Here is a 26,855-nt window from a genome sequence, read left to right on the forward strand (position 1 = left end):
CCACAGTTCAAGCAGTACCAGCACTTCAGGTGAATATCATTTTCATTGCATTGTATGAGGTTATTATTCTTATCTAAACTTGGGAGGTGAATTGATGTTGTGCAAGGTTTTAATGTCTTCCATTTTTTGTTGTTATTTCCTGTTTTACAGCTCGATGCTCTGGAGACTGGTGGTGTTGTCGCCAAGGAGCGTTCGGACTCAGTCGGGACCAGGTTTCAGCTGCTGCGCAACGCTGACATCCTTCCTCCCATAGATGGTCTGCCTGTACAAGCACCACCTGGACTGGACACAGCTAGACAAACGTATCTTTTTGAGAAGATCAGGGAGTTTTGAAACGAAGAGGCTATGGACATCACATGCCCTGCCCCAAAGTCAAAGGCAGGACAGAAACAGGATCTCCCAATATAGATTCCCTTGTTCATGCGTTGTTCGGACGGACCAGTCATCAGCACTATCTGCAGTGCCTCTATTCAAATCACTCTCTCCTAATACGTTGCTGCTTCTATTTATTTTTTTATCCTGCTGCTCAGCCACTTTACCCCTGATTGTATGCATATAACTACCTCATCTATCACTGATATTGATATTGTTCGTGTACATACTGTATATTATTTTCTTTACATTGACACTATCTATTTCTGATATTGCTACTATGCAAGTAACCATTTGCCTGTACCGTTTACACCTTCTGTAGAGACCCATCCACTTGGCAAGATGTGGCTGGGGATTGGTTATAGAATTTCTTTCACATGACCCAACAATTTAGACAAGTGTGTCTGGGTAAGCGTCATTTAATATTTATAAAATATTTTTATCTGGACACTTTCTGTTTACCCTGAATTTGTCCTTATTGTAGGCTACTACTTTTATAACACTTTGTCTAAATCTTTACTACACTACTCACTGTTTCGCACATGACCTCACATGTGAATCCTTAAAGAGATGGGTGGGACTGGCTTAAGAGGGTGAACAATGCTGAATGGGTGTAGACAAAGGAGAGCTCTCCAGTAGGCACCAAAACATTCAAAGGCCATTTTCTCAAAATGAGTTTACAAGTTATTTGGTTGACGATATTTCTGATAACATTAAAGCCTGATTATCAAGTTATTGAGAGTGTTGAAGCTTGTGACATTCACACGTTGCCGTTCTCGTACCAGTGTGTAGTTAACAGAGTATTCAACAATAGTTGAATTGGTTTGCCTTCAAAATAAAAGTACCACATTGAAACTGACCCAAACGGATAAAAATAGTGCTATCATTCCACAATTGGGTTAGATAATACTAAACAACTTTGGAATGTTGTTATATAAATTCAACAAAAGACAAATCAGTTCATTTGATTTAAAAATATAAGTAAAACTCAGTTGAAACCGCACTGTGTATGTAGACTTCAGAATTGCATTGGGAGGCATACTTATTTGAACTGTACCGCATAACCTTTGGATTGTGACCCATGCAATGGGGTATCAGACTAGTGACACCCACAGAACACAACTCTGATTATGGGTAAAAAATAGTCCGACTTGCGCCTACATGAATTTGACAAAAATCAACTGATCATGGAGTTTTCACTGCAGTCAACTGCAAGTTTCTGCAGTCGCTCTTCAGCAACTTCATCCTTCATTGTGGGAGGCTCTATTGTCAACAAATCATTAGGGTGTTTTTGTTTGACCTACCTGAACATGACCAAAGACGTGACTGAAACAGGAACCAACTTTGCACAATTCATGTATACAGTGGATATGTACAAATGCATGTGATATGAGGCACTCTCTCACCGATTGATTGTACAATGTACACACATATATTTTCCGTTTGTGAATGTGTGATATGGGGGGTTTGAGACGTTCATTTAGACATGAAGAACACATTTTATGAACAATGACAACCCTGCGATGTTGCACTGAGTCTTGCTGTTGAAACCACATTAGTGTACGACTTTCGCTTGTCGCAGATGCACCTCCCTGACTTCACTCCTTGACTCTCGTCTATAGTCGGTTGCTTTCACCTTACCACAAACGATTGTGTTGCGCTCTGATTCATTCCAATGGGCGCTTGAAACAGTTCTTAAAGGTACATTTCCTGAGGAAAATGTGCCTGCTTGCAAGTATTCTTTCTTTATATTGTTAGAAGTTTCAGTTTTGCACATGCCTACATAACAAAAATAATGTTTTGAATGTAATCTATATCCATTGACTAAATGTCCAGAGAAACGGCACGATCCTTGGAATATAAAAGTATATTAAAGAAAGACTCGAACATATCTAGCTATTGGTCATTGTTTTATTCAGACATTATAGTTTAGTTAGAGTCGTGTATCATCAACATGCATTTGACATGGCCATTCCTCTTCAAACATCTGTCATGTTCAGTTCCTGTGTTCTCAGTAGAGGCGCTGTGTCATCACTGCAGTGAAACGTTACTGGAAAAGATGACAAATACATCATTGTTAATATTAGATCTGAAACAGAATTCAGTTTGGGTGTGATGACAGCATAGCTGTATTGCTGCTATAAGTAAAAGTACTCACTTTTGTGAGGATACATGTCTAAGTGTGAGAATTTCTATGCTTCTGTTTGCTTTTTTTGGGACCTTGTGAGGGCAATTTGATGTCTGTTTGTGGTTCTAGCAGCCCCGTCTGTCCCCTGTGATAAAAAGCACAGAGAGCAGAGTTGGCATGGCATAGGAGACTTCTTCTCCATCATGCCATGTTACACACAGGGTTGGGGAGTTAGTTACATGTAACTGATTACAAAAAAAAGAACTCTAATACATTACCAGCAAAAATATTGTAATCAGATTACTTTTAAATTCAGAAAGGGTGTTTGTGAAAAAAATCTTTATGACATTGAAATCAGCATAAAAAAAAAAAAAAGAACAAGTTTAAGTTTGTTCCGCCTGAGTGAGCGTTTGATAGATCACGGGAAAAGAGCAGGAATAGGCTTTTGTAGGCTACAAGTCAAGCTACATTATGTATTCCAATGTGGTGCGAATGCTGTTGGCATCCAAAGATTAGCCTATACATCCAACTTGAATAAATGCTTGGAAGTAAGGACGACAGCAGTGGTGTACTCTGCAGGCGACAAGGATATCACTTGATATTTACAGACAAGTGTGCGAAACATGAAGAACACTTACTCTTTCCATGACAGACTGACCAGGTGAATCCAAGTGAAAGCTAGGATCCCTTACTGATGTCACTTGTTAAATCCACTTCAATCAGTGTAGATGAAGGGTGAGGAAACAGGTTAAAGAAGGTTTTGTGTATGTGTACCATTCAGAGGATGAATGGGCAAGACAAAATACTTAAGTGCTTTCTAATGGGGTATGGTAGTACGTGCCAGGTGCACCGGTTTGTGTCAACAACTGCAACACTGCTGGGTTTTTCACACTGAACAGTTTCCTGTGTATCAACAACTTGACACAACTGTGGGAAGCATTGGAGTCAACATGGGCCAGCATCCTTGTGGAACGCTTTCAACACCTTGTAGAGTCCATGTCCTGACGAACTGAGGCTGGGTGTGCAACTCAATATTAGGAAGGTGTTCCTAATGTTTGGTATACTCATATAGCGGAATGATGTGAATTATGCTGCTCTCTCATTTATTTGGGCCTAATGGATCGTGGTTGTTGTAGATGGCTGTTCACAAATGTCTAGGTGTATTTTAACCAAATAATGGTTTAAGCTGCCTATCAATCATTGTTTTTGCGACCAGTGGACAGCCAGTGAAAAACATGCTCTTGCAACCCCTGCATAGTGCGGATCCCAGCCTTTGGAATAAATGTTTGAGGGAGTTCCTCCCTTCTAAACTCCCTGTGGAGTTCTACGGACAATTCCTTCGACCTCGTGGCTTTGGTTTTTGCTCTGACATGCACTGTCAACTGTGGGACCTTATATAGGCAGGTGTGTGCATTTCCAAATCATGTCCAATCAATTGAATTTACCACAGGTTCACTCTAATCAAGTTGTAGAAACAGCTAAAGGATGATCAATGGAAACAGGATGCACCTGAGCTCAATTTCAAGTCTCATAGCAAAGGGTTTGAATACTTATGTACATAAGGTATTTCTTTTTTTTTGCAAAACAATTTAAAAACCTGTTTTCGCTTTGTCATAATGAGGTAGTGTGTACATTGATGAGTAAAACAAAATATTTCCATCCATTTTAGAATAAGGCTGTAACGTAACAAAATATCGAAAAAGTGAAGCGGTCTGAATACTTTCCAAATGCACTGTATATTATTTATTTATTTATTTGGAGAAAGCAGAGAAAAACCCAACCCAAAACATCTTCCCGTGGCCATGTAAACAGCTGCACATTTTCAAGACATCAATGTCACCAACAAAAATGTAAACAAAAGGCCTTTAGCAAATGTAACATATGGCATTCATTTTTTCGCACGCAAATAGCACTTTCGATAGTGCTCAAAACATACCATTCAATGAGAGCAGCATTTATTTTTCAAATTAAAACAATGAGCCTAATCAGTCCTCCATGACAAAAAAATACATTAACAATAGAGTAGGCTAAGAAGTCCTTTGTTTTTGGGTTATGCTCAGGTAAAACAATTTGATTCATCTATATTTCCTATTCTTGAAGATCAGGGGGTATTTAATTAATAGGAATGAGTGGAAATCTGACTGGTTTCTCATGCAAATATATAACCTAATCGTATTATTATTTGTATTGAAATCTATGGGTTAGAAGCTTACATAACCCATAAAGTAAAATGCAACATAATTGTTGTGTTCTTCTATTGCCTCTTAAAGGGAAAGTAATCAGATTACTTTACTGAGTTTGGGTAATCCATAAATGACGTTGCTGATAACAATTTTGGTCAGGTAACTAGTAAAGGATTACATTTAGAAAGTAACCTAGCCACACAGACCTTATTTACAAAAAACAATGGAAGATGTGTGTGTATGTGGGTGTGTGGGGGCTACAGCTTCCTCACTCACATCTCCGGATGCACTGAGTCTCATCCTCAGCTCGGCATTCTCCCTCTGCAGGACTTTATTCTAAAAGAAAAAGGGCAGAAAAGTAGTTAGAAATATTAAATTGTGAATTACACCATACAATGCAAAACACAAGAACCCATAAACAGTTGACACAACCACAAAACTGTTATTAGTTTTAAACCAACTACAGTGCATTCGGAAAGTATTCAGACCCCTTGACTTTTTCCACATTTCGTTAAGTTACAGCCTTATTCTAGAATAATAAAAAAATAAAAAATACTCAATGTACACACAATACCCCATAATGACAAAGCGAAAACAGGTTTAGACATTTTGCAAAAACGTATTTACATAAGTATTCAGACCCTTTGCTATGAGTCTCGAAATTGAGCTCAGGTGCATCCTGTTTCCATTGATCATCCTTGAGTTGTTTCTACAACTTTACTGGAGTCCACCTGTAGTAAATTAAATTGATTGGACATGATTTGGAAAGACACACACCTGTCTATATATGGTCCCACAGTTGACAGTGCATGTCAGAGCAAAAACCAAGCCATGAGGTCGAAGGAATTGTCCGTAGAGCTCCGAGACACGATTGTGTTGAGGCACAGAACTGGGGAAGGGTACCAAAACAATTCTGCAGCATTGAAGGTCCCCAAGAACACAGTGGCATCCATCATTCTTAAATGGAAGAAGTTTGGAACCACCAAGACTCTTCCTAGAGCTGGCCACCCGGCCAAACTGAGCAATTGGGGGAGAAGGGCCTTGGGCAGGGATGTGAACAAGAACCCAAAGGTCACGCTGACAGAGCTCTAGAGTTCCTCTGTGAAGATGGGAGAACCTTCCAGAAGGACAACCATCTCTGCAGCCCTCCACCAATCAGGCCTTTATGGTAGAGTGGCCAGATAGAAGCCACTCCTCAGTAAAAAGCACATGACAGCCCACTTGGAGTTTGCCAAAAGGCACCTAAAGGACTATCACACCATGAGAAACAAGATTCTCTGGTCTGATGAAACCAAGATTGAACTCTTTGGCCTGAATGCCAAGTGTCACGTCTGGAGGAAACCTGGCACAATCCCAACCAGTTTTTGCTTTGTCATTATTGGGTAGTGTGTGTAAATTGATGAGGGAAAAAACGATTTCATCCATTTTGGAATAAAGTTGTAACAAACTGTGAAAAAAGTAAAGGGGTCTGAATACTTTCCAAACGCACTGTAAATCACTTTAATCCAACCTTGTGCCTCAGTGCCTCCACAATCAGATCCCGTCCGCCTCCTCTGAGGCTTGCCTCTCTCTTTGTGGCCCGAAATGCATCTCCGATAATGGACACCAGCAGCTGAGACTGAGGAGAGGCGCAAGAAAATAGAAAAGGTAGAGATTGGCAACTTAAAACCCTTAGATGTGTTTTTAGTGATGTACCCTAAAATCAAGATTGAATGATTGCACTGTACTCACAAATTTCTTGCTCTGGAACAGATAACAGTGGTACATGTCTGCAGCTGGGTGTTTGGCCACAAAGCCAAAGACTTTGGGTGTGGTCGGGATGACTGCACAGAAGGACACGGAGGAGAGGGGGCATGTGTACAGCATGAACTGGAAAAGACAAGAGGGGAGTGAGAATGCATGATAATAGGAGGAGAAAGAACGATTCTTGGAAGAGGAAGGAGAGGAGTGTGCAGGTGTTGTGTAATGCAGCAGTATAGAAACCCATAAACATGTAAGGGGCCCATATATTTCTGTTAACCTTTTTAGATTTCATCATACTGAAGCAGTTCCCCCCACATCTTCCGTTGGAGTTGGACCTTAGGCTCTCACCTTGGTTTTGTGCTCCAAAATGTCAATCCCGCTCATGGACAAAAACAAAGACACCTTGTTCTTCTTCTGCAGCTTTTCTGTTGACTCTTTGTCAGGCATCTAATGGAGGGCAAAGGACAGGGACTTGAGCACCCACTGATTTAGAGTATTTCAATTAATATGATCTTTAAAACAAAAAACAGTTCATTGAAACCATGTTAGTTACAAATGCTGATATGATTGAAATGTGTTTTATGTGCCTTGAAAATGTTGCATCTACTTACAAAACCAATCAATCACACTTTGTAAAGTCATACTTCAAGGGCACACCTCGGCTACATTCAGTAGTCAAACATTGTTGAAACTTGAAACGTCCTCTCACTGTCAACTGCATTTATTTTCAGCAAACTTAACATGTGTAAATATTTGTATGAACATAAGATTCAACAACTGAGACATAAACTGAGCAAGTTCCACAGACATGTGACTAACAGAAATGGAATAATGTGTCCCTCAACAAAGGGGGGGTCAAAATCAAAAGTAACAGTCAGTATCTGGTGTGGCCACCAGCTGCATTAAGTACTGCAGTGCATCTCCTCCTCATGGACTGCACCAGATTTGCCAGTACTTGCTGTGAGATGTTACCCCACTCTTCCACCAAGGCACCTGCAAGACATTTCTGGGGGGAATGGCCCTAGCCCTCACCCTCCAATCCAACAGGTCCCAGACGTGCTCAATGGGGTTGAGTTCCGGGCTCTTCGCGGGCCACGGCAGACCACTGACAATCCTGTCTTGCAGGAAATCACGCCACAGAACGAGCAGTATGACTGGTGGCATTGTCATGCTGGAAGGTCATGTCAGGATGAGCCTGTCTTCCCTATAGCGCACAGCGTTGAGATTGCCTGCAATGACAACAAGCTCAGTCCGATGATGCTGTGACACACTGCCCCAGACCATGACGGACCCTCCACCTCCAAATCGATCCCTCTCCAGAGTACAGGCCTCGGTGTAACGCTCATTCCTTCGACAATAAATGCGACTCCGACCATCACCCCTGGTGAGACAAAACCGCGACTCGTCAGTGAAGAGCACTTTTTGCCAGTCCCGTCTGGTCCAGCGACAGTTGGTTTGTGCCCATAGGCAACGTTGTTGCCGGTTATGTCTGGTGAGGACCTGCCTTACAACAGGCCTACAAGCTCTCAGTCCAGCCTCTCTCAGCCTATTGCGAACAGTCTGAGCACTGATGGAGGGATTGTGCGTTCCTGGTGTAACTCGGGCAGTTGTTGCCATACTGTACCTGTCCCGCAGGTGTTATGTTTGAATGTACCGATACTGTGCAGGTGTTGTTACACGTGGTCTGCCACTGCGAGGACGATCAGCTGTCTGTCCTGTCTCCCTGTAGCGCTGTCTTAGGCGTCTCACAGTATGGACATTGCAATTTTATTGCCCTGGCCACATCTACAGTCCTAATGCCTCCTTGTAGCATGCCTAAGGCACGTTCACGCAGATGAGCAGGGACCCTGGGCATCTTTCTTTTGGTGTTTTTTAGAGTCAGTAGAAAGGCCTCTTTAGTGTCCTAATTTTTCATAACTGTGACCTTAATTGCCTACCACCTGTAAGCTGTTAGTGTCTTAACGACCGTTCCACAGGTGCATGTTCATTATTTGTTCATGGTTTATTGAACAAGCATGGGAAACAGTGTTTAAACCCATTACAATTAAGATCTGTGAAGTTATTTGGATTTTTACAAATGATCTTTGACAGGGTCCTGAAAAAGGGAAGTTTATATAGAAATGCTACGAATAGAGCCAATGTGATTCCTTATTCTACATGTCAGAAAGGAATGATTGTTCTACGTAGCATATTTCTATCGGAACATTCCAAAACGTTGAGTCCTGCTGAACGCACCCATTGTCAACTGTCTAACATTAGGCAGAGAGAAATGGCTGGGACAGCTGTTATGGATGTTTACCTTCAGGCTCTGAACAGCCTCATTCAGGATCTGCATGCCCTCAGAACGGACCACCGCAACACGCCCCAGAAACTTATGAAGACCAAGAGAGACCGTCACAGAGGGCAATAACATTCACAAAATCTAATGGTCCCCCTAAGCCATAACAACAATATCGTCCCTAATATGTATTATATTAGGAAATATATTGATGAATATAACACTATTCATGCTGCCTTGATGTTAGTGTGCACTTACTTTAACTGCGAAAGAGATCTCATTATCATCGTCAGAGATATCACTCATCTTTACACTGAAAAAAATGAATCCGGCTATGACAGGGATGTGCTCCTGGAAAAACAAACAATTCAAGTGTAGTATTTCAGGATATTACACCACTAAATCAACTGGTTCTCATGATGCCTGGGTGTAAATTACATGTAAGGCCCCTTTACTCAATTTCAAAACTGTGGTAAATTTGTGGTCTTACCTTTTTTCAGTAACTATCCACACGGTTGTAGTTATACGACTTCAGGTGGCGAGCTTGCTTTGGGTGTAAAGTCTAGCGGGGTTAATGACTAACCAAAATGAAATTCTTCCTTATTGCTCTTCATCTGCTGTCCTTCAGTTCAGAGTCAAGATACTATCTGATAGCGATATCAACCGCAACCTTTTGCAGTCACTGACATTTCATATCATTGGGAAAAATACACTAGGAAAATCATTTTTCATATTATTTATTGTTACAGTGGTGCCACTTCATCAATGCCTTGTCTTACGCGAGTACATACAGACATCGTATTATCCTGACAAGCACTAGAAGCAAATGATCTCAAGCAACAATGTTGGAAAACTCCTATTGAGTTTGGGGAGAGCAGTGTGTCACAAAAAGCCCAAACAAGACAGAGTCCAGATGTCTCATGACCCCAGCCCTTCTGAATTTACAGAGGATAGTTGTGTGATTTATGGTGATATTCATTCAGACAATTAAAATGTAGTTAAGAACTTCAAAGCAACTGTATAACTAAAAGCATCCTACACACACACACACACGGCTGTGCCCGACTCAAGACGTTGATTGATTGTTCACGTCACCTTACTTTGAAAACATTTTGCATTAACGAGCCTCAAACGAAATTTCACAGAATTCTAGAGTTCAGACTTGATATTGTTTGGATCTTACAGTTAAGATAATTGCATGCAGCAGACCTAACATTACTATTGACCCAAAGCTGTTAGCAGCCCCTTTCCCACTAACTAGCAATACTTTGGCCTTTCCCTTTCAGTATATATTCTGTTCATACAGTAGAAAAGGGGTCATGATAACAACTGTCTGTTTAAGGCTGAACCTTGTCTCTGGGAGAGGAGAGTGACAGACTGGTCACTAGACCCAGAGCACAATGAGATAGATGTATTGGTGATAGGATGGAGCAGTCCATTTTCAGATGTGGTGAGAGTGAAGGGAGTGTAAGAATGGGGATGATGGGGTCTAGGAATCGTTGACAGACATGTTCTCCACTTGGTTCTGGAGCTGGTCTCCACTTCCCTGCTTCTTCTTCCCTCCATCCTGCTGTTTCTTCTGCTTCTTGGACATCTCCACATCAATAGGGGCAGGCTTTACAAACTTCAGCATCTCTGTCATACCTAAGAAAATGTATAGAATAGGAATGAAGGTGTACACATTCAGTATACACACACAAACGGCTTTCATGGCAATACTAGTCATCAAATACGCATAGAGGCAAATCTATACATGTTTAAGTACTCTGCGATCATGAAAGGTTGTTTCTTCTCACTACCTTCCATGCATATGGCACACGTATTGCACGCCCCTTCACAAAACCTGTAAAAAAAATGTGAAAAAAATGTGACTCACCTGGAGGCATGAAGTTCCGGAGTACCTCTGGAATAATGATACCTTCTTCTGTCTGGTACGTCTCCAGGATAGCACACATTACACGTGTGGTGGCACACATGGTCGCGTTGAGCATATGCACATAGTCGGCCTAAAGAACACAGGCAGAGTCATGTGAACTGGTTCAAAGCCACTCAAATGTGACTTTGATTATGGAAGCAAATCCAGAACTATTAACTTTATAAATGGGAGGGTTTTCTATGGAAAGCCTGGGTACTCTCACCTTGTCCATCATCTTTTTGGTCTGTCCGTAGCGGATACGCAGCCGACGAGCCTGGTAGTCTAAACAGTTGGAGCAGGAGACCAGCTCTCTGAAGGCTGAGGACCCTGGGAACCAGGCCTCCAAGTCCAGCTTCTTACTGGCTGCATGGTTCAGAGCACCTGGGTGGGAGCAGACAGACACCAAGGCTCAGACAGACCAGCTAGAAAACGTGGCTAGTAAGACACTCTAAAACTTCTCCCATGGGAAATGTCCGTTGTGTCAAATGTAAATCACGCAGGATAAATGTGAAGGTTATTATTGAACATCAAGTTAACTCATAAAAGTTATGGTTATTGTCATGAGTGGGTAAAGAAACTATTATTGATCAAACATTACTTTTAGCGTGTTCGGAAAGAATTCAGACCCCTTGAATTTTTCCACATTTTGTTAGTTTAGCCTTATTCTAAAATGGACAAAACAGTTCCCCCCCTTAGTCTACACACAATAACCCGTAATGACAAAGCAAAAAAAAATTAAATAGCAAATATACATAACTATTCAGACCTTTTACTTAGTACTTTGTTGAAGTACCTTTAGCAGTGATTACAGCCTTGAGTATTCTTGGATATGACGCTACAAGCTTGGCACACCTGTATTTGGGGAGTTTCTTCCATTCTTCTCTGCAGATCCTCTCAAGCTCTGTCAGGTTGGATGGGGAGCGTCACTGCACAGCTATTTTCAGGTCTCTCCAGAGATGTTCGATCAGGTTTAAGTCCAGGCTCTGGCTGGGCCACTCAAGGACATTCAGAGACTTGCCCCGAAGCTACTCCTGCATTGTCTTGGCTGTGTGCTTAGGGTTGTCCTGTTGGAAGGTGATCATTTGCCCGAGTCTGAGGTCCTGAGCATTCTGGAGCAGGTTTTAAATCAAGGATCTGTGTACTTTGCTCAGTTCATCTTTCCCCTCGATCCTGACTAGACTCCTAATCCCTGCCGCTGAAAAACATCCCCACAGCATGAAGCTGCCACCACCATGCTTCACCGTAGGGATGGTGCCAGGTTTCCTCCAGACGTGACACTTGACATTCAGGCAAAAGAGTTCAATCTTGGTTTCATCAAACCAGAGAAACTTGTTTCTCATGGTGTGATAGACCTTTAAGTGCCTTTTGGCAAAATTCAAGCAGGCTGTCCTGTGCCTTTTACTGAAGATTGGCTTCCATCTGGCCACTACCATAAAGGCCTGATTGGTGGAGTGCTGCAGAGATGGTTTTCTTCCTTGAAGGTTATCCCATCTCCACAGAGGAACTCTGGAGATCTGTCAGAGTGACCATCGGGTTCTTGGTCACCTCCCTGACCAAGAAACTATGTTCACATTTTATTTTACATCCTGTTTCAGGAAGGTGATGTCACTGAGTATGTTATGAATTTCATGAATAATGACTAAATGATGTATACATTTAACGTAGAACTATAACTAACAGAATTCTACTCTGTCTCTGTATAATGATGGAGAATGTTTGTCCATAAGAAAGAGGGACTGTTGGTAGACAAGGAACTGTGGCAGACAACTTGTGACCACTGTGAAACTGATAACAGGGGAGGAAGTCTCCCCACCCAGGGAGGGGAGAGACCTTGGGCTTGTAGTAGATTGTATAACAGGTGGCAGGCAATGTATGAGTAGGAGAAGTACTATATTGTCTGAGAGGGACATTTATGACGAAATGAGAGGTAAATAAACCAATGTACAGGAAATGATAAGGAGAGCTCTCGTAAATAAACATTCTGACTATTGTAGACTGGCCTCTGTTTCATTTCAACAAGAACCTTACAAATTCTTGGTAACACTCCGAGTTTTTTAATTGAAGTTCAGTTTATGAACATTGAGAACATAATTCTCTTAACAGAGTACTGCCCCCATATACAGTGGCTTGCGAATGTATTCACCCCCTTGGCATTTTTCTTATTTTGTTGCCTAACTATTCACCACCCAAAGGCAATGCTTTGTAGAGCCACCTTTTGCAGCAATTACAGCTGCAAGTCTCTTGGTGTATGTCTCTATAAGCTTGGCACATCTAGCCACTGAGATTTTTGCCCATTCTTTAAGGCAAAACTGCTCCAGCTCCTTCAAGTTGGATGGGTTAAGTCATACCACAGATTCTCAGTTGGATTGAGGTCTGGGCTTTGACTAGGCCATTCCAAGAAATGTAAATGTTTCCCCTTAAACCACTCAAGTGTTGCTTTAGCAGTATGCGTAGGTCATTGTCCTGCTGGAAGGTGAACCTCCATCCCAGTCTCAAATCTCTGGAAGACAAACAGGTTTCCCTCAAGAATTTGCCTGTATTTAGCGCCATCCATCATTCCTTCAATTCTGACCAGTTTCCCAGTCCCTGCCGATGAAAAACACACAGCATGATGCTGCAATCAGCATGCTTCACTGTGGGGAAGGTATTCTCGGGGTGATGAGGTGTTGGGTTTGCACCAGACGTAGTGTTTTCCTTGATGGCCAAAAAGCTCAATTTATTCTCATCTGACCAGAGTACCTTCTTCCATATGTTTGGGGAGTTTCCCACATGCCTTTTGGCGAACACCAAACGTGTTTGCTTATTTTTTTCTGGCCACTCTTCCGTAATGCCCAGCTCTGTGGAGTGTACGGTGTTACGTTCCCCAGTTTCTGTGTTGTAGTTTGTATTTGAGTGTGTGTGTTTCAGGAGATGGCTTCCTGAATTCTTCCCAAGCAGCTGATTGGTCGGCCCCAATTGATGATTGGAGAGCTGACCCCGCCCCCTCTTCAGGACGCAGCTGTCTCCAGTTACCAATGCCTTCTGAAGCTATAAAAGCCAGTGTTCTGTTGTTCAGAGGGAAGAGAAATTTTTGCTGAGAGAGAATGCAGAGAGTTTGATTGTGATATAGGGAATTCAATTGCCGAGAGCTGTGTTGGTTGTTTTTCAGGGAGCTGAGGGTTATATAGTGTTGGTTATTTATCAGAAAGCGATTTGGTATGTACTGTGTTAATTTGTTGCATTATCAGATAGAGCTTATTTGATGTCCTTCGTTTCTTAGTTTGTTTGAGTAATTGTTTGTTATTCTGTTTCATTTTGTTCCCAGGGGGGGGGCACCTAGGGAGGGCTTAGGCAAGAGGCCCGCGGGCATACATATACCCGTAGTATATTCACTGTCTAGGCACACTAGGTAAGACCTGGGCGGACCACTCCCTGTATTTTGGTTAGGGCACCAGGTGGTGCTAAGTTAGGTAAGTAGTGGGTAGGCAGGTTAGATAGGAGGGGGGGGGGGGGGGGGGGGCTTTGACATTTACTTTCTTTGCTTTGGTTCCGTCCAGCCCCTTTTCCCCATATTACCGTATAAAGGAATAAAATCCTAGTAAACGGTCAATTCTGCCTTTTGTCGTCCTTTCTCACACCTACAGTCCCATACCTCTTTTACTTCACGGGGAGTTGAGTTGTAGCAGGGTGTTGCGTTCCCTCTTCAGAGGCGTGCGTAACATACGGCTTAAAGTGGTCCTATGTACAGATACTCCAATCTCCACTGTGGAGCTTTGCATCTCCTTCAGGGTTATCTTTGGTCTCTTTGTTGCCACTGATTAATGCCCTCCTTGCCTGGTCTGTGAGTTTTGGTGGGAGGCCCTCTTGGCAGGTTTGTTGTGGTGCCATATTCTTTCCATTTTTTAATAATGGATTTAATGGTGCTCCGTGTGATGTTCAAAGTTGTGATTTTTTAAGCTAAGATGTGTGTGTGTGTATATATATATACACACACACGGAGGTCTACCCCGGGGGATGGTAAGAGGGGAGGTACGTTAGGCGATGTTGGCTCCCTCCTGCTGGGAATACGGGACCTGGGCATCGACACAGACAGCTAATTAGAGGAAAATGCCAACCAGCCGTGGAGGCTAAATAAAAGGAGCACGATGACACACCACGGGAGAGAAGGGAGAGAGACGGACACCAGTTAAGAGAGAGAAGGAAGACCGAGCAAAACCTTTGATACATTTATTTTCTGTCTTAAGCAAAGTTGTTTTTCTGACTAAAGCCTCCCTGTCAATCTCTGCACTCTCAACCCAACACCCCACGGTTTACCCCAATACACACAGAGAGAGAGAGATCATGTGACACTTAAATAGATTGCACACAGGTGGACTTCAACTAATTAGGTGACTTCTGAAGGTAATTGGTTGCACCAGATCTTATTTAGGGGCTTCATAGAAAAGGGGGTGAATACATATGCACGCACCATTTTTCTGGATTTTTTAAATATTTTTAAACAAATGTTTCACTTTACTAATTTGGACTTTTGTGTATGTCCATTACATGAAATCCAAATAAAAATCTACTGAAATTACAGGTTGTAATGCAACAAAATATGAAAAACGCCAAGGGGGATGAATACTTTTGCAAGGCACTGTATAGGACCTTCCACCCCCACCTGGGATATGGATGCCTAATGAAGACCTAAGGGTTGAAACGTTGTTAATAAATATCACCTGGGAGCATAAGCACCAGTGTTTTCCATCTGTCAGGGTGAATATCGTTCTTGGTCACCTCCCTGACCAAGGCCCTTCTCCCCCGATTGCTCAGTTTGGCCGGGTGGCCAGCTCTAGGAAGAGTCTTGGTGGTTCCAAACTTATTCCATTTAAGAATGATGGATGCCACTGTGTTCTTGGGGACCTTCAATGCTGCCGACATTTTGATACCCTTCCCCAGATCTGCACCTTGACACAATCCTGTCTCGGAGCTCTACGGACAATTCCTTCAACCTCATGACTTGGTTTTTGCTCTGACATGCACCGTCAACTGTGGGACCTTATATAGACAGGTGTGTGCCTTTCCAAATCATGTCCAATCCATTGAATTTAACACAGGTGGACTCCAATCAAGTTGTAGATACATCTCCAGGATGATCATTTGCAACAGGATGCACCTGAGCTCAATTTCAAGTTTCATAGCAAAGGGTCTGAATAAGGTATGTTTTTTAAATAAATGAACAGTTTCTAAAAACCTGTCTTCGCTTTGTCATTATAGGGTATTGTATGTAGATTGAGAAGAAGAAACAAATATTGAATCAATTTTATAACAATGTGGAAAAAGTTAAGGGGTCTGAATTCTTTCCGAAGGCACTGTATATTTCAGTGGAGACGGTAAGGTTTCAAATGACTGGCTTTGTAGCATCTACAGACTCATTGTTGTAGTGTCTCACAAAAGCCCTGGGAATGGTCAAAATGTCACATTTCCAAACTTTAAACAATTATTTCTCAATAATCATTTTGGATACAGACTTCAAAAGATCTGCTAGGCATCCTTCCCCCAAAGGACATCTATGGATTTAAATTTCAGAAAGATTCAAAACATATCTTTTGGCCAAACTCGTATGGAATTGGCCAGTGATCATTACGTCTCCGTCCCAGAGAGGACCAGGTGTGTTGGGTGGAACTATCTGTAGCACCTACCTGAGACTATGTTGACGATGCGGTAGGGGATCCCTAGTGTCTGGTAGAACTCCTCAGCAGTTCCAATCATCTCATCCATCATCTCCCAGGACTTGTTGTCATGAGGAGAGGCAAATACAAACTGCTCAATCTGAATGGAGAGAGTGTTGATTAGTATTTGGCAATCACTAGCTGAGGCCCTGAGGCCCTATAAAAAAAACAATGTTCTCCTCTGAAAAATGTCTATCGCTTGAAATGATCAATAACAGGACCTTCCTTCTTCAATTAGGCCTATAAAATGCAATGTACTCCAACAAAGCTGTGGCCTTTTCTGCATTGACCATGACACACCCATGTCCACTGACCTTCTCAAACTGGTGCACCCTGAAGATGCCGCGGGTGTCACGGCCGTGGGAGCCCACTTCCTGTCTGAAGCAGGTGGAGAGGCCGGCGTAGCGAATGGGCAGCTCCTCTGGCTTCAGCCACTCGTCTCTCAAGAAGGCTGCAATAGGCTGCTCCGAGGTAGCAATCAGATACTTCTCGTCAATGGCCGTGTCCTCAGACTTCTCACTGCTCTTCCCAATCACCTGAGAGACGACAAGCAGGGAGGGCACAGAGTAAATAATAAAAAAAAACATTAGCATATTTTACTTTTGTCATTTAACAGACACTCTTATCCAGAGCGACTTACAGTTAGCTATCTTAAGATTACTGTGCTAAGTGGGCCAACCACACATCACAGTAAATAAAATCATCCTAAATAAAAGGGGGTGGGGTGAGGCTGTGGGATTTAAGTATATTTAACTCTTTGAAGAGGTAGGGTTTCAGATGTTTTCGGGAGATGGTCAGAGACTGTTTTAGCTTCAGGGGGAATCTGGTTCCACCATTAAGGTGCCAGGACAGAGAAAAGCTTTGACTGGGCTGAGCGGGAGCTGCTCTCCCGTAGGGGTGAGAGTTGGAGTCCTCGGGTTGGAGTGTAGGGTTTGAGCATAGCCTGAAGGTAGGGAGGGGCAGTTCCTCTTGCAGCTCTGTAGGCAAGTACCATGGTCTTGTAGTGGATGTGAGCTTCGAATGGAAGCCAGTGGAGGAGTGGGGTAACATGGGAAAACTCAGAAGGGTTGAACCAGGTGGGCTACAGCGTTCTGGATAAGTTGCAGGGGTTTCATGGTACAAGCGGGGAGCCCAGCCAACAGTGAGTAGTCCAGATATGAGGCAGGGTCGTACTCTACGGATGTTTTAGAGCATGAACCTGCAGGAGCGAGTCACTGCTTTGACGCTTGCAGAGAATGACATGGTGTTGTCCAGGGTCACGCCAAGGTTCTTTGCATTCTGGGAGGAGGGGGGGACCATGGAGTTGTCAACCGTGATGGAAAGGTCTTTGAGCGGGCAGGCCTTCCGAGAAGATGAGCAGCTCCATCTTCTCGATATTGAGCTTGAGGTTTTGGGCTGACATTTAAGCTGAGATATCTGCCAGGCACACAGAGAAGCATGTTGCCACCTGGGTGTCAGAAGGAGAAAAGTAGTCGAGTGTCATCCACATAGTATTGAGCCGAGTGACTGATGTATAGAGGGCCTAGAACGGAGCCCAGGGGGACACCAGTCGTGAGAGTGTGGTGCAGACACCGATCCTCTCCACGTCACCTGGTAAGAGCCTGGACAGCCCTCTCTTACCAGGTAGAAGGCAATCCAAGTGTGTGCAGAGCCTGAGACGCCCAACTCTGAGAGGGTGGGGAGGAGGATCTGATGGTTCATGGCATCGAAGGCAGCGGATAGATCTAGGACATGCGAACAGAGGAGAGAGTGAGTCAGCTTTGGCAGTGCGGAGAGCCTCCGTGACACAAAGAAGAGCAGTCTTGCTTGAGTGACCCGTCTTTAAGCCTGACTGGTTAGGGTCAAGAAGATCATTCTGAGAAAGATAGCGACAGAACTGGTCAGAGACCGCACGCTCAAGTGTTTGGAAAGAAAGGAAAAAAGTTCTATAGTTGACGTCAGAGGAGTTGAGTGTTGGTTTCTTGAGGGGAGCGACTCGGGTCATTTTGAAGTCAGAGGGGACACAGTCAGTAGTCAGAGATGAGTTGATGAGGGAAGTGAGAAGGTCTCAAGAGATCGTCTGGCGAAGAGAGGATGGGGTCGAGCGACCAGACCTCACTAGTCGCAGGATTTCATATGGAGAGAGAGGGAAGAAAGAAGTCAAGACATAGCGTAATTCTGTGTGAGTGGGACCAATGGACTCAACAGGCTGAGTGAATGAGGAGCAGATGTCATCAACCTTCTTTTCAACGTGGTTGACAAAGTCGTCCGCAGAGAGGGAGGGGGTGGAGGATTATGGAGGGAGGAGAAAGTGGAAAAGAGTTTCCTAGGGTTAGAGGCAGAAGCTTGAAATTTAGAGTGATAGAAAGTGGCTTTAGCAGCACATACAGAAGAAGAGAAGGTAGAGAATGGAAGGATGATCAGTCCTCCGGGAAGTTTAATATTCCTCCTTTTTGGGAAAGGGCGGGGTCAAGAGGCAAAGAGGGGAAATACAGTTGGAAAGAAGTGAATCTAAGGCAGACTTCGGGAGGTTGAAGTTGCCAAGTATGACGAGCGGTGAGCCATCGTCAGGAAATCAGCTCATTGAGGAACTCCAAGGGCACCTGGTGGGCAATAGTTAGCAACACTGATAAGCTTGAGTGGAACTCAAATGAGGATATGAGGTGAGAGATAAAAGCAAAAATCTCCACTTAAGAGAAATGAGTAGCCCTGAGCCACCCACTGCTGCGCCACCCACTGCTGCGATGACTAGATGCTCTCTAACAAAATGAACATCAAATCTACATCTTTGTGTAAACATTAAAGTTAAGAGCCATGATTTTTTTTTTTACATCAGCCCTATCCTGCAATAGAAATGGAAGGAAGATTAATTTGAAATACATCATACCTTGTAAAGTTCATCATCAAACTGGCTGAGCTGGGCCACCTCCTGCATGACTTCTTTCCTCATGAAGAAGGGGGTGTAGAGCATTTGGTAGCTCTTGCTGTGGAGCATCCGCAGAGCATAGTTGATCAATGCCTGCTCCAGGAAAACTAGTGGCCCCTAAAAACAGAAAAAGGGAAGAGTCAGTAAGGATAACGATCATAGTTGAATGGAATTACACCTGGTTTGAATCGGGCCTGTGAGTATTGGCTACGTGACAGTGTGTGACTAAGAACTTGCCTTGAGGAAGTAGCCACGGCTCCCTGCCACTATAGCTCCTTTCTCTCCGTCGTAGCCATCGATCATGACTACCAGGTCCACGTGGGAATACTTCTTCTGCACAGTACAGTCTCCCCAAGTGCGCTCCACTTTGTTATCAGCATCCTGCCAGGGAGATAGCGAAGGGAAATTAGAGAGTAGAAAAGTAAACAAAAAGAGGCAAAACAAAATGCATGAGACAGAGACAGCGGACTTAGTGTTTACTTCCATCCACCTCCTTATTGCTGGTGATGGGAATTACAATTCCTTGACACCCACCTCATCATTACTTATGGGCACAGACGGATGCAAGAGGTTTCCGATCTCTCGCAGGTATTGAAAGCGCTCCTCCTCCAGCTTTACCCTCTCACTGTCAGATTTCTGCACGGCCTCATCCACAAGCAGACGGACCTTCTTGATCTGGGTGACCGTGAGGGGCTAGAGGGAGGAAAGAGAAATGAAAAATACTCATGGTATGGCACCCACAAGTCCAATAGAGTCTTCCATAAAGACGCCAATCAGCATTCCGATGAAGTGCTAGCTAGCGAGTTGACCTACCGCTAGTGTGTCTGCTGTTAGGGCCTCCAAGTTCTGGGCGTCGCCTGGGAGAGAATCATCCTCCCCAATTGGCTCTTTCTTCTGTATACAGAAAAGCCCAGGAACAGGGTGAACGGTTAGAAAGAAACACTATCTGCACATATAATAGAACATGACATGCTTTCAGAATGAGGGGGGGGGGAACAGGTAGCCATGTAACATTAGGTTATGTAAACAACTGAGGGGTGGCTGGATTGTTCACCAGCATCACAGGATGTCCCCTATACCTTCATTTTCTCTCCAACGGTTTTGCTGCATAAATTCTTCGCCTTGTTGAGGTTGTCGGCAGTAAAACGACCTGGTGAGCATTGAAAAGACAAGGGTCGACATTACATGCATCAATAAATGGTGTGTGTCATGGCAGGTAGCTGACATTGACGTTAGTGACACTGACAGGAGACATTAAGGCCAGACACTACAGGCAAAAATTGGGATTTTGCTTCCATTTGTACATTTTCAGATTTTGGGATATTTTGTAACTATAACTTCCATACTGTAATAAAATGTACAAAAAAAACAAACACTTTATTTGTATCATTGTATCCCAACTCCGTCAACCAGACGTACCATGAATGTCGTTCTTGATAGCATGTTTCATGTAGAACTTCAAACGCTATTTTTAAAACTCTCCATGTTGAATTACATATATCATTCAAAAGCTTGTTTTCCGGGATATATCATTAGCTAGTCCATACATGGCTATATCCTTTCTAGGCGTAGTGCTTTGTGCTTAAAGAGGAGTAATATCCTGACATCCGATCGGTGACTGGCGGTAAGGCCCTTACCGACAACCTGATTGGTTAAAATGCCTCACGTGCCGCGCAGCACTTCCTTGTTTGAAAATATCTCCCGCGAGGAATCCACGTAAAGAGAAGAAAAAAAAGATAGAATCTTGAAAAATATACCTACAGTATGTGAATAAAAATAGGCGATCTGTTAGCCAATGCGAGAAAAGCTGTGAAAATAAATAAATAAAAATGCCTGATCGAGGCAGTGGCAATACATGTAGGGGAAAAGGAGGTAACCGGCGACAGCGCATCCAGGCGCAAATTAGTTGAGATGAGGATGACAACTAGCAGCGATCAACCAGACAGCAGCCAGCCAACAGTGGCTTTTATTCCACGTCACAAATAAACCAATTTGTACATGATTTGATTTGCCCTAAGTGTCTAAACACTGGACTGGAAATCACCATATACCCCACCAACCAGGGATTCTGTAATTCTGACCAGGCTGCAGGAGTGCTCCAGGGGAGATGTGGCATTTGATAAAAATGTGAGGATGGTTCATCTAGCCCACGAACTTGGACTTGGTTATGCGCCGCTCTTAAGAAAATAAGCAAAGTCCTAGGGATTCCTTCCTTGCGTCTCAGCTCATATCAGAGACATGACAGGAGAATGACAGGTAAATAAAAAGGGAGAGTAGCCCATTGTCAGGTGACTTGCTGTGTATAAATAATATTTATTTCCTTGCTCCAGCTAAATGTATTCAAAGTGAATAAAACCGAGTGACAGGAAAACATAACTATACAGTGAGACTGTCACATTGGCCAACAGTGTCATAGGGCTGTAGCCTAATGTGATTAGTGAGAAATTTGCTTTACATAAAGTAAATATGCTAATATTTACATAGGGTAACATGCTGATATTTAGTCCTGCAGTTATGACTAATGTTGACATACATAAGTACCCCACTTTAGTTGCAGATTCAGAGGGCTACAGTAAATGGAAAGTGCTGCAAAGATAATTAGAAGAGCATACACAGATATAGACCCAGACAGAGCAGAGTTTCTGAAGGAGGATACCATCATAGACATTCATGTATCCACAAGAGAGGATTCCCTTCCAACTACGGGATAGGTGTGTGCATTTGTGCTGGTACCAGCGAGCCCTAGAAAATGATGAAGATCCACCCTGTCAAAAACCTTGAAGGGCATACATTTTTTAATAGAGGTTGCACAGAAAATGGTACCTGTATATCATAGGATGTCAAATGATAACTTCCTCAAAAGAATGTAGCACGAAGGAACCCAGAATGCAAATGAATGTCTGAACTCTGTAATATGGTCGTGATGCCCCAAAACTGTCTTCGTGGGCAAAAGCTGCATTGACGGAGCAGCCATACTGGCAGTAGCCACGTTCAATGAGGGAGCCACTGCTACATCAAATGTGATGAACAAATTGTGGCTTGACAGCACTTTGGTGACACTGGAAGCAATCAGAGAGGAGTTGTGAGAGCTGATGCTGCTTCAATGGAGTGTGCCAAGCGTAGGCGCATGTCACATGACACAGTCAAGAAAGTAAAGCGACACCAGCAACAACTCAAAGAGGGCCTTACATATGGGGCAGGCATTGCTGATTAATTAACACATTTCAACAGCCATACAAATTTGGCAAAGTGATATGAGAATTTGCACAAAACTGCATATTAGCCTATTTTTAATAGGCCATTTTCTCAAAATGACACCTTCAGTCTTCAAAAGACAGTCACATTATTCCACACAGGTTCTTAGGTCTTAGTCAGACTTTTACAGAGGCGTTAATTTTTTATACACACGTGTGTGTGTGTGTGTGTGTATACACACACACACACATACGTATGTGTATCTATATACACACACATATCTTGTGTCATTTTGATTTTAAGTGTAATTTTGTGTAAATATTTGCAAAATATGCATCCATCAGTGTTTTTTTTAAATAATTCCATGAAATTACAATATTTTTATAAACTGATCTGTAAGTCTGACAATTGAGTGTCTTATCACAAAACAAAAACATTCTGCCTTGAAGCAATGTCTTAAAACAAATTCTCATATTATGCAAATTAGCGCATATTTAAAGGCGGGTTTGCCTAATTTGCATATTTTAATTTTGAAATAAAACTTAGAATACATAAATACAAGATATTATTGTATACTTTCAACTAGTAAAGTTTCAGTCTGATGAAAAACAAAAAACAAGTAAAGAAAAACAAATCCCTATTAGCCTGTGGTGCCTGGCCTTAAAGCGACCACCATACCATAACAATGTAGCTGAGTAGTCTACATGTTAAAACTCAGTCAAATCTGCATCAACGTAATTTTACATCTCGTCCCAATAACATCTGTGGGAGATTTAGATGCCTATCGGTTTTACACATACCGGGTGGGGATTGCGTCAGATTGTACAGTCAGTGTGAATAGGAGGACGTATCGTTTGAGTTTTTCGATAGTTCAACTACTAAACCATACATTGTTAGTTAGCTAGCTTTGTTAAACATGAATCACCTACATGTCAGATATGCCTAGTTAAAAGGAGATTGTTGGTTGTATCCCAGGTGGCTAGCACAGCTAGCTAAACTAGTTAGCTACCTAGCTAGCACAGGCTACCAACTAGTTAGGCTTTAGCTGAGAATATTAAGTGAACTAGCTAGATCTAAAAACGTGAACTGGCGTATCATGCTTGAATTTGTCCATTTCTGTTTGGGTGACTACAAGGTCGGCTTTTGAGTACCGCTTATTAATGCACGAAATTAGCAAGCAATTTGGACACCAACAGGCATCCGATTAAATGAATGCAAATAGCTAGTTAGAAGGCGGAACTTACATTTTCTCCATTCTGTGTCTACGTGTACCAGTTTATCCACAAGTGACACGTCTTTGAACCTTTTCCTTTGCGTCTCTCTGATTACTTCAGGATCACCGCCTTTATCGGCTCTAAATTGGTCCAAATCGAGCACCATGCTGATACTAAGCTTCCTCAACTGCAATGATTTAACCGGACTAGTAGTATTCTGCAAGAAGCCCAAATGATGACGTCACATTCGTATGGTAATGCAAACCTTCAAAATAAAAGCCCGCATTACGAAACCTTGCAATGTGGATAACTCATTCAAAAGCTATAGAATTTCTATCAATGGGCAATTGTATTGTACCAACAAGAAAAGGCAATAAATTATTGATGAAAACAAATAAAAAATAATGAAAAAATACTATTACATGACAGAAGACATTAGCTGAATCTTTTTTAATATGACACAAATGACCAAAATGAGTGGCTGCTCTGACACTGACAAATTGAGATCAGTCTGGTCTTGAATTCAAATAAACATTAGCCCAGGCCAATGAAGAGACACACAGATTGCACAAGCTGAATAATATCCAGTGCATTCGGAAAGTATTCAGACCCCTTGACTTTTTTGACATGTTAAGTTATCATTGTATTTTTTTTTTTTTTTTTTACGTTTAATAAAAAAGAAAGGTTTTTAGAAATGTTTGCAAATGTATTAAAATTAACAGGACAACAGCCTGAAGCAGACAGCCAAGACAACGCAGGAGTGTCATTGGGACATGTCTCTGAATGCCCTTGAGTGGCAGAGACCGGACTAAACTTATCACAAACATCTCTGGAAAGACCTGAAAATAGTCTGTAATCACTGCCAAAGGTGCTTCAACAAAAAAATGTTCCCTCATCAATCTACACACAATACCCCATAATGACAAAGCAAAAACTGTATTTTAGAATGTTTAGCAAATTTATAAAAAATAACAAAAATGAAATATCACATTGACCCTTTAACTTCTTTGGGACTGGGGGGCAGTATTGAGTAGCTTGGATGAATAAGGTGCCCAGAGTAAACTGCCTGCTACTCAGGCCCAAAAGCTAGAATATGCATATAATTAGTAGATTTGGATAGAAAAAAAATACTAATAGTACTGTGGAAAGACCCACATTCAACTGGGAGATGAAACTCCCAACTTTTTTTCTGGTCAAGTATATGACCTTTCACATTATGACATCCTAATTAATACAAGCTTAACATGTTGTCTTCTCTTTGCTATGGTAGAGGAGGCTGGGGGAACAGACAGGTTTATTTGGCAGAAAGGCAAGGTCAGGATAACTGTCAACACCCACCTGAACCCATTCGGCAGTTTCTGCACAAATCCATCAGCCTAGATGGGGAAAACATAAATAACATGTTGAGAACAACTGTATTTGATTTGATTTATTAGGATCCCCATTAGCCAACGGCAATAGCTAGTCTTATTGGGATCCGACACATAACAAAATACATTACACCCCAAAAGTTATTTTTAAACATTAACATGTAGTGTGTGTGTGCATCTATCAGTTACACATACATGTCAGTACATACACACAACAAGTAGGTCACATGGGGGAGAGGCGTTGCGCCAGGAGGTGTTGCTTTATTTGTTTTTTTAAAACATGTTTGCTGTTCACTTGCGCTATATAAGATGGAAGGGAGTTCTGTGCACTCATGGCTCTGTATAATACTGTATGTTTCCTTGAATTTGTTCTGGACCCGGGGACTGTGAAAATACCCCTTGTGGCATGTCTGGTGGAGTAAATGTGTGTGTCAGTGCTGTGTGTAAATTGACTATGCAAACAATTTGGAATTTACAATACATTGTTTCTTATAAAGACAAGAAGTGAGCAGTCAGTCTTTCCTCAACTCTCAGCCAAGAGAGACACGCATGCATAGTATTAATATTAGCCCTCTGATTACAATGAAGTGTGGCTCTGTTCTGGGCCAGCTGCAGCTTAACTAGGTCTTTCTTTGCAGCACTTGACCATATGGCTGAACAATAATCAGAGGTTGTATGACAGAGGTTGTTGTCTGGTGAGCCTATAGGTGATGTAGTGCATGGTATTCATACCTCCCATACTTGCATTGCATGGGCAATGTTACATTTCCTGTGGACATTGCATATGCAAGATGCACACAAGACTGCCTCGCTGTCACAAGTCTGGACACCTCCAATTGCCCAAAAGCTGCATCCCTGCGCCGTCCTCTCTCAGTCTCAACATCATGGAAAATAATTACGACGCGGGTAACCGAGAACTACTCACGGTGAAGATAGAGTTGGAGGAGTGGAGGCACTGGTTAGAGGGGGCAGAACATCCATTCATAGTATGGACAGATCACAAGAACCTGGAATATCTCTGCACCGCCAAGCGCCTCAACTCCAGGCAAGCTCGATGGGCCCTGCTATTCACTCGATTGGGAGGCTAACCGGATGTTTGTCCCGGACTCAGCCCATTCCCCGGTGCTGGAATGGGCTCATTCCTCCCGACTGGCCTGCCATTCTGGCTCCCGTCGGATCCTGGGCTTTGTACTACAACGTTTTTAGTGGCCCACCTTGGTTCCCGACGTCTCCGGATTTGTCGCTGCCTGCACTGTGTGTTCCCAGAATAAGACTCCACCGCAAGCTCCGGCTGGCCTCCTTCAACCTCTTCCCGTTCCTCACCGCCCCCTGGTCCCATATATCTCTGGACTTCGTCACTGGGTCTCCCTCCATCAGATGGCAATATCACTCTCCTTTCAATGGTGGATAGGTTTTCCAAAGCTTCCCATTTCATTCCCCTTCCCAAGTTACCCTCAGCCAAGGAAACGGCCCAGCTCATGGTGCAGCACGTCTTCCGGATCCATGGACTTCCGGTGGACATGGTCTCCAACCGCGGTCCTCATTCTCGTCCCGGTTCTGGAAGGAGTTTTGCACCCTCATTGGGGCATCGGCCAGCCTGTCCTCCGGTTTTCACCCCCAATCTAACGGCCAGTCAGAGCGAGCCAATCAGGACCTGGAGACGAGTGTTTGTTGCCTCGTCTTCGCCAAGCCCACCGCCTGGAGCCAGCAACTTGTGTGGGTGGAATACACACACAACACCCTTCCCTGCTCGGCCACTGGTCTCTCGCCGTTGGAGTGTTCCATGGGTTATCAGCCTCCGCCCTTCCCTGAGCAAGAGGAAGAGGCTGCTCGTTATGGCGCACACCTGTCACCATCGTTAC

General features: G+C 43.0%; 2 protein-coding genes across 2 annotated transcripts; both read right to left on the reverse strand.

Annotated features, from left to right (window-relative positions):
- Nucleotides 1–2,269: 2,269 nt before the first annotated feature.
- On the reverse strand, nucleotides 2,270–9,265 carry LOC139542071 (PTB domain-containing engulfment adapter protein 1-like). Its single transcript, XM_071347078.1, has 8 exons — nucleotides 9,195–9,265; nucleotides 8,963–9,055; nucleotides 8,726–8,797; nucleotides 6,775–6,873; nucleotides 6,415–6,552; nucleotides 6,194–6,301; nucleotides 4,960–5,019; nucleotides 2,270–2,422 (listed from the first exon to the last, which is right to left on the reverse strand). The coding sequence occupies exons 2-8, from the start codon at nucleotides 9,008–9,010 to the stop codon at nucleotides 2,420–2,422; spliced, it is 528 nt and encodes a 175-aa protein (XP_071203179.1). The 5' UTR covers nucleotides 9,011–9,055; nucleotides 9,195–9,265; the 3' UTR covers nucleotides 2,270–2,419.
- Nucleotides 9,266–9,425: 160 nt separating this feature from the next.
- LOC139542072 (serine--tRNA ligase, cytoplasmic-like) lies at nucleotides 9,426–23,869 on the reverse strand. Its single transcript, XM_071347079.1, has 11 exons — nucleotides 23,654–23,869; nucleotides 20,294–20,364; nucleotides 20,028–20,108; nucleotides 19,749–19,907; nucleotides 19,452–19,595; nucleotides 19,176–19,331; nucleotides 16,624–16,845; nucleotides 16,280–16,409; nucleotides 10,843–11,000; nucleotides 10,581–10,710; nucleotides 9,426–10,348 (listed from the first exon to the last, which is right to left on the reverse strand). Exons 1-11 carry the CDS (start codon nucleotides 23,787–23,789, stop codon nucleotides 10,194–10,196), a joined length of 1,542 nt encoding a protein of 513 aa, XP_071203180.1. The 5' UTR covers nucleotides 23,790–23,869; the 3' UTR covers nucleotides 9,426–10,193.
- Nucleotides 23,870–26,855: the final 2,986 nt, after the last annotated feature.

The sequence above is a fragment of the Salvelinus alpinus genome, chromosome 17 (assembly GCF_045679555.1).
Source record: "Salvelinus alpinus chromosome 17, SLU_Salpinus.1, whole genome shotgun sequence".
In the NCBI taxonomy this organism is placed as follows: Eukaryota; Metazoa; Chordata; class Actinopteri; order Salmoniformes; family Salmonidae; genus Salvelinus; species Salvelinus alpinus.